The sequence below is a fragment of the Furipterus horrens genome, unplaced genomic scaffold (genome assembly GCF_987537825.1).
Source record: "Furipterus horrens unplaced genomic scaffold, mFurHor1.1.pri manual_scaffold_5, whole genome shotgun sequence".
Classification (NCBI taxonomy): Eukaryota; Metazoa; Chordata; class Mammalia; order Chiroptera; family Furipteridae; genus Furipterus; species Furipterus horrens.
Genome location: NW_028327175.1, coordinates 25,428,487 through 25,440,488, shown reverse-complemented (window position 1 = coordinate 25,440,488; position 12,002 = coordinate 25,428,487). Strand labels below are relative to the sequence as shown.

Sequence of the window (12,002 nt, the reverse complement as noted above, 5' to 3'; positions counted from 1 at the left end):
GTCACCCCTGTGAATGGGACATAAGCACAAATCTGTATAACCTACAGGCCTTATTCAATAGCTCTAACAGAGTTCAAGTCAGAAAAAAGGGGTTAAACTGCTACATCTCCTACTTAATTAGTACTGTCATTTGATATGTCATTTAGTATTTCTAAATCAAAGTTCAAAAGTTGGAGTGTTTATAAAGATACATAAATCATATATATAGACATATGTGTATATATACAGAAGAGTATTACCCATAAATGATAGAATATATATGAAAGCACCTAGGGAGCTTAATGCATTATAAAAAAAATATTTTATTATTACTGTATGGATCTCTACAAATCAGCACTTGAATCATTTCCATACATATTATATCTAATAAACTGCAATATAAAATATACTTATTTTTAATTTCCATTTGTCTGCTATTTAGCTGAATTATAAAAATGGAGCATTTATGCCCTTTATTATGAAATCTACTGCCTAGCTTTCTGCTGGTGATGACTCCCCACACAATGTGCCTGTCAGGAAGGACCTCCTTCATCCCTCTCCAGAAGAGAAGAGGAAACACAAGAAGCACCTGGTGCAGAGGCACAGTTCCTACTTCCTGGGTGTGAAATGCCCAGGATGCTACAAAATCACCATGTCTCTAGCCCTGCACAGACGGTAGCTCTGTGGGTGACTGCTCCACAGTCCTCCGCCAGCCCACAGGAGGAACAGCAGCAAGGCTTCCAGAGCATGCTCCTTCCAAAAGCAGCAGCACTCAAAGCCCCTGAACCAAGGTGGGTGGGGAACCATCCAATCAACACATTTTGGATACAAAATAAATCTACTGCTTAAATAAGATCTTCCCATTTTATTATAATTCATCCCAAACCAAATGAAAGCAGTCTTACATTCTTATAGTTTAAAATGTAAAGTACATTTTTAAAGGACTATTATAAAAATAGTACAATATAAATAATAAAATGATATCTAAAACAACATGAAAATACAATAGTGCATAACTAGAAGCTAAAATTAAAACAAATGCACTAAGTGATACATCAATGACGTGAAGATTAATGTAGATAAAGAGAAGCCATTGGAAGGAAGATGTCAGTAAAATGGAAAATAAGTACTTTAATCTCCCTCCACCTGAGTGCATTAACATTAACCGTAAAACCTGACATTTTTAGAGGACTTTACCATGAAAAAATACTGTCACATAATCTCTGTGATTCTCCTCTGCAAACTGGCCTTCCAACTGTGCTCTGAGAAGTCAAAAGAATTTTCTGCATCTGCAGGGACCTCTGCAGGAAGTAAGGATAAAGCTGGAAGGGGTTTCAGGAGCCCAGCTCCCATTCCACCAAAGCAGATCTTTGGTTCCTTGTTTTGTAGCTTAGTTTTCTGCATAAGATTTCATTTTAAATGTGGTTCTGAGTCTAGAAAAAAATGTGGAATTTCCTTCCCAGCTCTATGATTCTCATTTTTTAAAAAATAAAACCTATTGCTATGCAACCATTTATAGGACAACATGTTGTGATTATTTTTAGAAGAGATAAATTCAGAACTCAAATTCTCTTAAGAAACTTTCGCTTTCTTCTTATCTTTCCTGTATTGTTTAAATATTGAAAGACATGCACGGATTACTTCCAAAAATAAAAAATACATTAACATAATATTTGTTTTTGAGAAAAAATGAGACATCTCTTTTAAACGACCAACTGAATTCCCTTCACCACAAAAATAGGATGAACGATACAATTTTTGCCCAAAGCACACACTTTTGATAGTGACAGGTGATGCCATTAATTATTAATCTCATACAATGGACATAAAGTAGACTGTCCCAGTCAGAAAGGGACATACAGTCAGTCCTTCTACTGATAAAAGATACAAAAGTGACACCAGGGTGAAAATGAAAGAAACCCTAATGAAAACAACCTGTCAAGTAACAGACAGGTGTCACATGTGTCCTGGAATGGACTGTGTGCTAACACAGAAACAGGGGATGATTAGACAGTATCCATTTTCTCATCTAGAATTTCAACTTCGTTTGGATCCAGGTAAGAGGGAGATACGGAGGCCAATGTTCAGCTCCATCAGCCCTTGTTTAGCATAAAAGGCTGAAAATTATAATGAGAATGTTAATTACAGCCGTTTGGCTAATTGAAAGCTTTCTAAAACTGACTCTAATCTAAACTTAATCGAAAGCTTGGAGGCTCAGCAGTCAAAACAGGCACTAAACAGGGTAGACGATCCTGTGATGCTTCTGAAAAGAAAACGAAATAACCAACTGTCGATGCCACCCTGACACTGAAGGACAGGAGAGAACTGGGATAAAGTCATTGTGAGTCAGATAATGAAACCTGAAAGAGCATACATTTTTTTGTTTTGTTTTAAAAGCCTGTTTTATAATTCTAATTATCTTACGGCAATATGGTACCACTGCTAGAAATTTATGAATTTGTATATCAATGAAGGGACTGCTTTCTAGATAATGGACATCTTTTCCCAGGAAACTAATAAATATCTCACATTAAAGAGATATATACCCCATATGTTTACCACCTTAAAAGGGTAAATATCACAAAGAGTTACTAACAAAAATACAGTGACAAGGTCTCCTTCCATACTAAAAAATGTGGCGGGCCTTCTCATTGGTTCCTATGACAGAGACTTTAAACTCATGGAAATTCCTGAGTAGTAGGAACACTTTTGTTATTCATGGTGGGTCCCTCACACCACACATGCCAGAAAAACCATGTGAAGGTTGGGGCTTTGTAGTACACATTATCAGCTGACCTCCTTGGGTGGAAGAGGTCTTGGAGATTGAGTCCAGTCAATTAGCCAGTGATTCGATCAATCATGCCTATGTAATGAAACTCCAATAAAAACTCTGGTTCTGGCTGGTGTGGCTCAGAGGATTGAACACCAACTTGTGAACCAAAGGGTCACTGGTTCGATTTCTAGTCAGGGCACATGCCTGGGTTGTGGGCCGGGTCCCCAGTTTGTGGTGTGCGAGAGGCAACCACACATTGATGTTTCTCTCCCTCTTTTTCTTCCTTCCTCTCTCTCTAAAAATAAATAAATAAAATCTTTAATAAACAAAAAAACTCTAGATATCATACTTCAGGTGAGCTTTCAGGTTGGCGATATACACCATGTGGCTGGAAGGTAATACATGCTGAGGACATAGATTAGCATTTGAGACTTTCAGACTTTTCCCCATGCATCCCTTCTTTTGGACGATCCTGATTCATATCTTTTACACTAAAACCGTGACCATAAGCATAGCATTTTCCTAAATTCTGTGAGTCATTCTAGTGAATTATCAAAATGGAAAGAGGGTCAGGAAACCCAGGATCTGTAGCCCGTTGTTCGGAAGTGCTGGTGGGCTGGAACCCCTAAGCTTAAGGCTGTTATCAGAAGTGAGGGCACTGCTGTGGGAGCCTAAGCACTCCACCTGTAAAGTCTTTAGTAACTCCAGGTAGTTACTGTCAGAATTGCATTACAGCCTTAAAGGTTTAATGCAGCCTCAAGAAATGTGAATAGCTAGATAACTACACAAGACAATTAAACAAAAAAAAATCATACTTTGATTAAATGTTTTTAAATCTGCATCCATGAGTAGAGTTACAACTTTTAAAAAGGATATTGTTCTAAAATAAAACTAACTAAAGTTTTTTAAATGTAAAACAGTATCAAGGAATGTGTATGATGGGAATGTGCGTGATGTTAGCATTTTGCAGCCTAGGATACTTTAATGTGCTGTTGCCCAAACACAGAATTCCACTGCTGAGTCACTGCGGTTTGGGGCTGACCTTCCACCCAGACCTTCCCATCATGACACTGTGTAAATGGTACTCATTTGACTGAAGGCTAGCCAGTACTGAAAATGCCACCTCTAAACAAGGAGCATTATAGAGTTGACAGTCTTATTTAGAAACTTAATCAATGGTCTTAGTTTATTGGCATTCTGCAGTCACTGGTTACAGTGAGAAAATGCCATGATGTAGTTATGTTCTTAACAGTGTTCACTGCTCTTTGATATTTTCATTCCAACACCTAAAGAACAACAAAGTTAATCAAAAGCAAACTTCTTGGGATTTGTAGTCTCCTAAAAACTTTCCTTCCACTTTAAATTTATAAAATGTGTCTTTTTATTAATGCACTACTTGTTCTAAAACAAATATGAGAGGTGGTTTAATAACAACTGAAGCATGAACTGACATTTAGGACTCTCTCTCCCTGATTTCAATAGGGTCTTAAATAACTCAGGAACAGGAGAAAACAAACAGCCACTGCAAACCCAGGTCATTCTTGGCAGCTTCATTGACAAAAGCAATACAAATTCAAGGTCTTTTTTTTTTTTTTTGTTACTTTTCAATGATATGATAGGGTATTATCTTCAGTACGTTAAGATTCTAAGATTTTATTCCTTGTTGCAATTGATAATGGGAGCTATACTGGACTGTTAAGTCAGGGAACAAGATAAAAGCAATGATATAAGAACCAGAGCTTAAAAAGAGAATAAAAGATAGACTGTAAAAGAATTAGTCTTGAGCAAAGACCAGAAGGGGATTCCTTCATGCTACCACCCTGGTGTGGAATTATGAAGAAGTAGGTTGTGTAGGGGCAGACAGGGAGAACAGAGAAAAAAGGAAAAGATGTGAAAAATATTTCCTTAGATACATTAACACCCTTTGATTCAAAAAAGACCAATCCAAAATGACTCCAATGTAGCTAGTCTAAAAGCTGGAATAATAGTAACACCCACAGAAAAGCAGACAGTGAAATAGAGGGTCCTAATGATTTGACTTGATTTGTGACTAAAGCTTTAGAAATCCTTTTTTCCCTGTTTCTCTGCACCCCATAGACCCAGCCTTTCCTCTTGATAATAGTTAACCCCTGAGGCAGCAGAACATAATGGCCCAGATCTAAATGATGGTCACAAAGTCTGGACCTCTGGCAGGCTTAAGACAACATCTTGACCTAAGTTATGTTTCAGCTTCTGAGTCCTAACATGGCATGACCCCCTAGCTACTTATCCATGAAACCAGACAGAGGTCAGAGCAGACCTCAGAGCCATCCTCCAGACCTGAAAAAATGATATATTACCCTTACCTCACTTCCAACCAATCAGTGTCTAACACAAGCCTGAACCCCTAAGCCAGCCATAGTATACTGTGATTTTGTTCTATATAATCTATAACCTACATGCCACCCAGGAGTTGGATCTTGAAGAGAACAAGCTTGCCTGCACTCTGGATTGACCAATCCTATAATAATAAACTTCTTCCTTTCTTCACTGCAAACTCCTACTCACGCATTTCTCTGGGTCAGTGTGTGCAGGCAGATGGACTCAAATACTGGGATTTAGTAACAACAGTAAGGAGAGGAGGTAGGATCAGGTGGAGGAATAATTAATATTTCTTTCACTCAGTTTGGATTTTGCATGTTCACAGGCTTTTCTATATAGATATTTTAAACAGGATTAAGGCCTGTATCACCTTAAGTAAGCTTTCATTTCTCCATAATTCAAGATGTTTATATATTTAATCTAATTAGGGAGACACTCTATTGCAGTTGAATAACAGAGATAACAGAAGACATGCAGGGAATTTACCACAGCCGTGAGAGGGGAGATGCAGCTCTCTGGGCACAACGAATAGTAATGAGATTCGAGCATCCACTTTATCACAAACCTGGGCTTCATGAGCAAATTCAAAGAGCCGGTACCTGAAACATTAGCGGGGTGGTTGCTGAAGAAAAGTTCAGACTCTTGATCATGTGACTTTCAGGATCATATTTTGACATAAATCCTTTGATGATGACCGTTTTGGCTGTCCCTTGCTCACCAATCAACAGCACAGCCTACAATAGAAGTTGAGAGGAAAAAATCCAAGAAATACAATAAATGATTATCATGAGGTGAATTGTGTCTTCCCTGCCAGAATTCATATGTTGAATCCCTAACCCCCTAATACCTTAGAATGTGACTGTATTTGGAGAGAGAATCTTTAAAGAGATAAGTTAAAATGAGGCCATTAAGGTAGGGGCCTAGTGCAACTTAACTGGCATCCCTATAAGAGGAGGAAATGTGGATGAACAAAGAGTGAGCTGGGTTGCTCATATGCAGCGGAGACCGTGGGAGGACACAGTCAGAAGGTAGCCAGCCATTGTGAGCCAAGGGAGAGAGACTTAAAAAAAAAAAAAAAAAAAAAAAGCTAAACCTGCTGCCACTGTAATCTTGGACTTCAAGCCTCACAGAACTGTACAAAAAATAAAATATGTCTTGTTTAAGTCGCCCAGTAGATGGCATTTTGTTATATCAGCCCTAGCAACCTAATATAATATTTCAAAGAGAAGAATTTCTCTTTGGAAAAAAAGTCAAAATTCACTTTCCCGCATGAGAAATAATTAGCTCTAGTCTGTGTTCTTAGAGAATAATAAAAGAAGCATACTAATTTGGGTAATATTTACATTTATTCTAAATAGCAAAATAAAACACTCTCAAATAAAGGCAAGATGCTTTGTGTTTTCAATTGTCATTTTAAAATATGTGACACTTAATAAAAGTTAAAGAGTCATACCTTGCCCTGCTTAGCAATGGTTTTAATTAGGAAGTCAGTCCTCACATTGTCAACATTTGGCACCAGGATGGAGCCATATTCTGGGGTAGCATTAGATGGATACTCGTATTTCTCGGTACATGTGTTCCAGTGCAGCCATTTACCTGAAATGAACAGAAAGCACTCACTTCTTTATATTCCTATTAATAATTTAACTAACTGTAACGAGCAGACATTCTTGACATCTCATGAAGGCATCTTCCAAAAACTCCCCATAAAATAAAGATCATTAAAATCAGAGCTCTAAGTACTGTGTTAGCTGAGTCAAAATTTCCCTATGAACTATTCCAAATTAGTACTATTAAGAAATATTTCAAAGCATCCTGAAATTTTCTTTATAATTTGTAGGTTTTCAGTAAGAGTATGTATAAAAATATAAAACACTGTTACAGTAATATGTACCTAAAATCTTCTTTAAATGTTTAATCTCACGAACTTTTCATTACTCACTTCCGTAATTGTAAGACCAAAAATAAAAGGCCCTAGGATGCCTTATAGAAATATTGTTTTTGTATGTATTTCATATATGTATATATGTACTTTACATATGTATGCACGTGAGTACTTAAAGCATATATATATATAGATGTATAGATACACATATACTTGGTAAAAATATACTTCACACTGTCATTTTTATATAAATTGCTGATTGTATCAAAAGAATAGCTGAAATTGACCTGATTGGGGAATTTTTTAATTTTGTATTTAATTCATTAAAAGTATAGTACACAATATATTTAACAAGAGTAAAGTGTGCATTTGGAACAGAACTGAAATAAATATTTGAAAAAGAAACAATTTGCTTTCTTAACATATGAAATTTTCTATTTTAATTTTATAGCCAAGAGTTTTAATAACCATTTAGAAATATACATATGGTGTATAAATATTAGGCATCTGTAAACAACTGTTCCAATGTGTTATGTATGAATGGAAGCAAGCATCTTCACCATCGGATGCGACGTAATAGTCAAACATGGCGTCGTCAGTCCCCACTAGAGGCGGCAGATCCAAGGTCAGCGTTTCCTGCGATCGCAGCCAGTGCTCCAGCCTGCGCCGGCCATCCAGCTCCAGCAAGGCCCCAATGCTCCACATCAGGGAAAAGACGTACAGCCTCCCCAAGTGCTCTGGCGTGACCTCCACACCTTGCTCCTGAGCGCGAAAGAAAAAAATTTAATTACTTAATTCTCAAACCAAAACTTTGCTTTGAGGTTTTAATGAAGATAGCAAACAATATAAAAGAGTCAACATTTCTCACGAAAACAAAAACAAAGGAAAGGTTAAAAAAAAAAAAAAAAGCTGGGGCACAAATGCAGAACGGATCTCTAGGAATACCAACCAAGCTGGCTTGCGAAATAAATTTAGAATACCTATCGGATGACTGTGAACCTACAACTAAATTACTAAGCCATAGCTTGCTTTGTGAAAAAAAGTAAGAGAGAAAGCGAGAGAGAGAAACATAAAATGTGCAGGAACATGTTTTAAACATCTCCCCTCCCCCATAGCTCTAACAAAATCAATTTCAAACATTGTACTCTCTGCACAGCATGGCTTCGCTAATAAGAGAAACTCTCCAGAAAATTGAGCAACTTACCTTCAGAGGGATCAGACCTTGCAGCATGTTAATGCTTTGCATGATTACAAAGGCCTCCAGCATCTCCATCTTGTATTCTAAGTTCTGAATACTGAAGCGATACAGGTCCAGAAAAGATTTGGCGTACAGCTGACGAAGAATTTCAGCTTCTTGAGGCGAGCGTTTTTTAAGAAAACCCTGTCGGTTTACCGATTACTGTATTAATTACACTTCTTAGCACACCAGGAAAATGGCCATTTTAAGACAAAATATTTAAAATATTGATTAATAATATCTAATGATAATACTGCACTTATGATGGGCCAGGCCTTGCTATAAATTCTTTTATGTATTAAAACTCATGTAACGTTCAAAACAACTCTAGGAGGTAGGAGTTATTATTGTCTTTCTTTTATGTATGAAGAAACTGAAGCCCATGGAATAAAAGTGACATGCCCAGGATGCCACATCTGGTAGATGTCAAGGCCAGAATTCAAATCCAGTGTCTGGCTCCAGCGTCCACACATTCATCTACTACACTATACGTATTCTCAAGTCTTGAAGCCAAAATGGAAAAAAAGTCTCAGCTCTTCATTAAAATATGCAAGGAGAAAATGAAGAGGCAAATATATGGAAATAACTTTTTAAAAGAAAACAAAATGAAAGATGAACAAAGGAAATCCATACCAAGATTTACAAAATGGGAAACAAAAATTTTCACAAATACTTGTTTCTTTTTTTCTAACTTAATTAATAGCCAATGTAGAAAAATATCAAAGAATCTTTAGGAAAACAGAGAATTTAGTCATTTGTGGAACCTAATATTAGGAAAGGGCGTGTGATTCATAAGAAAATAACAATTAACACAAAACAATATTTTCTTAAGGCGATGAAAATTCCCCTGGCATCAAGACATCAGCTCATTCTTAGTGACTCCAAACAGAAGCAGTAAAATGTTGGTTTCAAATTATTCATCAGTTCATGAATTTATCATGGTTTCATATCAACAAAAGCAAAACACAGCACTTTTGAGTTGGTGGAACCAAAACCATCACACACAGGGCCAGGAATCAGCGTGTTCTCAGGAGCGGAGATTCCTGTGAGCACCGTCCCCGTTGTTCTCTGCCCTCCAATTTACACTCTCTCGGAGCACCTTGCACTGCCCTAAACAAGTCCAACCTGATTTTTTGTGAGTCTTGCTTCTTCCTATCATTTGTAAAAAGAAACTGCATTATTTAAAGGCATACAAAATATTAGGTAGGTCTACCATTAATGTGAACATCCTATTCAGCCTCAACATGGACAGCATATAATAGAGGCCTATTTCATAAATAACAAACTCTCACTATTCATTAACTAGTAGCATTAAAGTATTTTTTAAAGCCTTTGTGAATTGGAAGTATTTTGGGAGAAATCGTATCAATACACTTTGATTTGGAGTTTGCTGTATCGGTAAATACCAAGCCTGAATCTATAATGGTGCTTTAAAAAACAAAAACAACTCCTCCAACACCCCCTCCACAGAGATTCTAATGTGGCAGGCTTGTGGTGTAACCCAATCATTTGTATTATAAGAACTGTCATTGGTGATTATTTTTGCAAAACCAGGGTTAAGAACACTTGCTCTGTATTCTCCTTAGTGAATGGATAATTTAATTGCAAAATCTGAAATATTAAGAAGCATTTTTAGTGACATATATGTCAATATCATTTTGCTATATAATTCCCTCCTTCACATCTTCGTGCTTTACCAAATATAAACCCTTCAAAACTCGGAGTTGTGCAAATTCAGAAAATGCATTATTATAAATTAGGATAAACCCATACACACAGAAGCACAAAAATTTAATGGCAATATAAAATAAACATGTACTTTATCCAAATTACAAATTCATAAGTTTTCTATCAAAATCATCTCTAAAATATTTATATAAATGAAAATAATAAATCTAATAACATCGAAAAAGATTTTTAAATGACTTATCTAATAAGCATTCTGCCTTATACTATATATCTATTTAATTATAATCTAATTATAAGCAATATACTCTAGACTATATTGGTGGTAATAAAATACTTTATCATGAATCAAAGAGAAATTGTCTGAAATATCATTTCCAAGTAAAACTTAAAGCTGATATTATAACTACTGAATCTAATAAAATCCCTGACACGCAATTTTAATAAATTGTCTTCTTCAAGTTAATATTCTAAGATGGTTGCTCTCAAATGTTATACGAATGAGTACCTTTTAAAAATGCCATGAATCCCCAAAGTGATAAAATTAAATTTTATTTATTCAGTCACAGTCTGATGGGGTTATTGATTCACCTGGGCCGCGTAATTACCCCATGCCCCAAGGGCTGGAAATCACAGAACATGATTAGAAGAGCACTGAAGAAACCTGTAAGGGGCACTCAGGGTTTGAATGATCCCAGAGCATTCAAGGATCTTCCATAAACATTAGCATTAAAATGCAATTACACCCTGCAGGTCTGCAGAAAACTCAGCATGTACTCTAAAGGAACAAAGGATCTGTTTCCTTCTTTAATTATACAACAGAAAGACTCCAGTCATACCTCAAGAATAGGACTCCAGTCCAGGATAGAAGAACTCATGAAAACCATTCCATTCCTTGAGACAGTGGCAGGAGAAGCATTGTCAATGTTATGAGGCTCAAAAACAATCTTGCAGTTTGGAGCCATGGGAATCCGGTCACCATTGGCAAGGGTTAGAGTTTTGTTATCATCCAAAACGGAATTCAGATTTTCAATCCAGATGGCATCTACTGGGCCATCAAGAACTATCCAGATATGCTCACCTAGATTCCAAAGGCAGAGGGAAAAAGTATACATACACAAATTCAAACACCAGTGTATATCTAAACAGAATACTTTGTTAGTTCAGTATAAACTTCATTTTTGATATACACAATTTTCTTTCTGAGGAAGTCTACTTCCTTTTATAGAAGAATCAGTTTTTTTTAATAAGCTATACTTAACTAAGAACAACACTTTTAAAATATTCAGTGAAAATAGTTATGGTAAAATAATTTTAGTCTTACTATCAATTATCCTTAACAGCTTTTTCTATTTTATTCTAAGATATCACAGAAATTCAAAAAACATTTTTCAAGAGAAAAATAATTCCCTTCTTAACCAAAAAAAAAAATAAGGAGGAGAAGGGTAAAAAAGGTTGTAAATACAATATTCAATAATTTTAGTATTTCAGCATTCACAAATATTATACTGATCTATGACTTCTTAGTCTAAAGATACTATAGAGAGAATACAGTTTTTCTATTAATTTTAAAGAGCCACCAAAGATTTTATTTAGAAGTACAGGTCAAAAATAGTACTTGTAATTCATCTTCTACCTTTCTTAGCCCTCAATGTTTTCCTCCAAAGAGTAGAAAATATTCCATCAGTCCAGTCATTTGTGGCCACGTCAAGCCGGCCAAACATCTGTGGGGCGGTAATCGCTTTGGGATTCATCCTCATTTCCCGATGTGGTTTTCCACAATCTATGCCAAGTAAATCCAAATTTTAAACTCAGGTGTAGAGTGAACCATCATTATACAACATTGCACTGATTTGCTGTAGAGTCCGCAGGTGTTCAAAACATAAAAATGCAAAATTATACTGAAAATATATGTCTTACTGCATTTCCAAGTTGTCATAATTAGCCTCACATTTTATTGACTAAAGCACATCTGTTTTAATCTTCTGTAAAAGAAAACTTGGTGTTATCTAAAGGGAGAAAAGGATACTACATTGGAATTGAGGAATTAATGTAATCTAGAAATTCTTCAAATTTCACAG

General features: G+C 36.0%; 1 protein-coding gene across 1 annotated transcript in view; it reads right to left on the bottom strand.

Moving 5' to 3' along the window:
- The window catches only part of DNAH5 (dynein axonemal heavy chain 5), a 214,577-nt gene that overhangs the window by 96,243 nt on the left and 106,332 nt on the right, over positions 1–12,002 (bottom strand). Inside the window, exons 44-49 of the mRNA XM_090279309.1 lie at positions 11,558–11,704; positions 10,761–11,002; positions 8,203–8,379; positions 7,559–7,760; positions 6,567–6,709; positions 5,713–5,847 (exon numbers count right to left, since the gene is read on the bottom strand). Coding sequence (XP_090135435.1) covers positions 5,713–5,847; positions 6,567–6,709; positions 7,559–7,760; positions 8,203–8,379; positions 10,761–11,002; positions 11,558–11,704 — 1,046 coding nt within the window. The remainder of the gene's footprint in view (positions 1–5,712; positions 5,848–6,566; positions 6,710–7,558; positions 7,761–8,202; positions 8,380–10,760; positions 11,003–11,557; positions 11,705–12,002) is intronic.